At 65.1% G+C, this 2,966-nt stretch overlaps 1 protein-coding gene across 1 annotated transcript in view; it reads left to right on the top strand.

Moving 5' to 3' along the window:
- Window positions 1-212: 212 nt before the first annotated feature.
- PIAS4 (protein inhibitor of activated STAT 4) overlaps window positions 213-2,966 on the top strand; it is a 17,351-nt gene continuing 14,597 nt past the window's right edge. Inside the window, 1 exon segment of the mRNA XM_077746624.1 lies at window positions 213-710. Coding sequence (XP_077602750.1) covers window positions 287-710 — 424 coding nt within the window. The 5' untranslated portion in view covers window positions 213-286.

The raw sequence follows: 2,966 nt of genomic DNA, 5'->3' as shown, positions 1-2,966 counted from the left end.
GGCATGACGAGGAAGGGTGAGCTGGCAGCCTGAGCAAAGGCACGGCGGTGGGACGGAGCCTGGGCTAGTGGCCTGCCGCTAGAGCCGCCTCCTCCCCCTGGGCTCCTGCCGGCTAGAGCGAAGGGGGCTGGGGGCAGGGCCAGGCAGCACCTGATGGGCTCTCACTTCCCTGTCCCCTCACAGTTAGCGCCCAGGTGGCCCCAGGAAGCCCCTTGGCCCGTCGGCACCCCGAGTGTGGCAGCTTCCCCTCTGAGCATGTGTGTCTGTGGTTGCTCTTCCCCAGAACATGGTGATGAGTTTCCGAGTCTCCGACCTTCAGATGCTCCTGGGTTTTGTTGGCCGGAGTAAGAGTGGACTTAAACACGAACTTGTCACCCGGGCCCTTCAGCTGGTCCAGTTTGACTGTAGCCCTGAGCTGTTCAAGAAGATCAAAGAGCTGTACGAGACGCGCTACGCCAAGAAGAGCTCGGAACCTGTCCCCCAGCCCCACCGGCCCCTGGACCCCCTGACCATGCACTCGACCTACGACCGGGCGGGCACGGTGCCCAGGACTCCCCTCTCGGGCCCCAACATTGACTACCCCGTGCTCTATGGGAAGTACTTGAATGGACTTGGACGCTTGCCCGCCAAGACCCTCAAGCCAGAAGTGCGCCTGGTGAAGCTGCCCTTCTTTAACATGCTGGATGAATTGCTGAAGCCCACAGAGCTGGGTGAGTCTGCCCGCCCCGGGGGTCTCGCCTCTGCACTGGCCCAGAGCCCGCGGCCTGCCACGTCGCCGACCCGGAGCGTTTTCTGGGGAGCAGCAGGGGCCGTGGGCTTGTGGAGGGCTTTCCCTCTCTGGAAGCCCAGCGGCCACCTTTGAGTATTTATATTAGCCCTGTAGCATCATCTTAGAAATAACTCTACAGTTTTGTAGCATAAAACCACAGACGCTCATTTGCTGCCAGTTTGTGAGAATCAGAGCTTGGGAGTGGCTTCGCTGGGTGGTCCTGGCTCGGGGTCTCGTGGGTCTCAGTAAAGTGGGGTCTGTCTCATCGGAAGGCCCAACTGGGGCTGGGGGCCACCTACTCACCTGGCTGCTGGCAGGGCTTGGTTTCTTGCTGGCTGTTGGCTGGAGACCCCAGTTTTTGCCTTGCGGGCTCCATAGACTCTGCTTGAGGGTCCTTGCGGTGTGGAACGGAGCCTGGCTTCCTCTGGAACCAGAGTGGTGGGGGGTGGGGGGGCACGCGTTAGCGTGCGCCCGTGTGTGTAGGATCAGCCAGAACCACATCCTTTCAACGACCTGAGCTTGGAAGTGGCATGACTTTGTGTTCTCTACACTGCGTTGCATCCGTCACACAGACCAGCTCTGCACGCTGTGGGTGGGGACTGTCCAGAGGCAGGGATCGCAGGGGGCCCCCTGGATGCCAGTGGGTGGCAGAGGGGCTGGAAGTCGGATCCGAACTTTCCTCTGCGGAAAGCTGGTTTCCTGGTGGGCGGCCCACGGGAGCAGCTTGGCCAGGGGGCAGGCCGATGAGCAGGGGCCAGGGGCGTAGGGGATGGCTCGCCACGCCCCCAAGACGTGGGGCACCGCCCTGGCTGCAGGGGACCCGGGCCTGGGCTCGGGGGCTCCTCCCCACTCGTCCCTCCACCTGCTGGTGGACAGGCCCCCGGCCCCTCACAGGCGGCTGTGATGATGGGGCACAGGGGGGGGGGGGGGCGTGTCAGCCTGGTCTCGGCCTCACATCCTGCCCCCACCTCAGGGTGGGGAGGGCCCACCAGCCACAGCTCCCTGCACCCCCAGGGCTCTAGATAGCGAGTCCAGTGCGACGGGGTTCTTGGCGCCCCTCACATTTGACTGGGTCCTCACGTGGCCCTGGAGACCCCTCTCGGTGTCATTCTCCCTGCCTCTTCCGTCTCCTCGCCTTCCTTCATTCCCTCATCATCTCAGCAGATACGTGAGGGTCTGCACGTGGGTGCCCGGGGGGGCGCACCCTGGGGACGCGGCCGGGGACAGGCAGAGCCCCCACCCTTGCAAAGGTCCCCTTCCCGCCATCCTAGTTTAGGGCCCAGAGGTGCCGCCAGCCCATGTCGGCGCCCCTGCGGCCCGGTCTCCACACCTGTCTTCCAGCCCCCGCGTCCTCACCGCACCCCTGCTGCACACTGGGCCCTGGTCGTGAGGCGGTCCCTGTGCGCCGTGACAGAGGCCGTAGTCCCTCCGGGCCCCCATCCGCCATGCCCCTCACTGTGTGGTTCGCTCCCGCCCACCCTGCTGAGCCAGCGTCCTGTCCGGCCCAGCCAGGGGCCCCTCTGCACACGGCCCACCCGCTCTGTCCGCCCCCTCCTCGCCGGAGCCCTTGAGCTTTGTGAGGTTGGGCCGTGGGTCCAGGTAGGGCTGCGGGAGGTGGAGGAAGGGGTTGCTGGTGGCCCAGTCTGGGGGTCCCCAGGCTCTGCCCCCCCTTGGGTGCTTGTCAGCAGCCCCTGGGTAGGGAGCAAGTTGGCTGAGCAGCACCTGTCGTGGGGGTGACACGGCAGCACACGGGGCCCCGAGGCCCTTTCCTGAGTTTCTCCAGGACAGCCTTCCGTGTCTCTGCTCCCCCAGCTTCTCTGTGCCCCACCCCGGGCACTCCAGCAGGCCGTGCGGGCCTTGGCACTGCTGGCTCTGAAGGTCCGGCCGACGTTACAGGTTCCTAAGGACTCGAGGATGATCTTCGTAACAGGGAGGCCGGGTTTTCACCGGGAAGCAGTAAGTCAGGCCTGGCACTGGGCGGGGGACGGAGGTGACTTTGAACTCAAGGGCCAGCAGCCTTCCCCTTCCCCTGCCTGGACCATGGGTTTCCTTCCTGCATGGCCCACTCCCGCCCCCGTCCCACAATGCATCACTTTGCCCCGAGCCCCCGGGGACCCCGGTCACCTGATCTCCGGGAGAGTCTGCTCCCCTGTCTGCACCAGGAATCAGTCTGCTGGCAGCTCAGAACAAAGAGGCC

The sequence above is a fragment of the Crocuta crocuta genome, unplaced genomic scaffold, assembly GCF_008692635.1.
Source record: "Crocuta crocuta isolate KB4526 unplaced genomic scaffold, BGI_CrCroc_1.0 scaffold110, whole genome shotgun sequence".
In the NCBI taxonomy this organism is placed as follows: domain Eukaryota; kingdom Metazoa; phylum Chordata; class Mammalia; order Carnivora; family Hyaenidae; genus Crocuta; species Crocuta crocuta.
The sequence above is the reverse complement of the archived record's forward strand: the minus strand, read 5'-3'. Positions and strand labels throughout refer to the sequence as shown.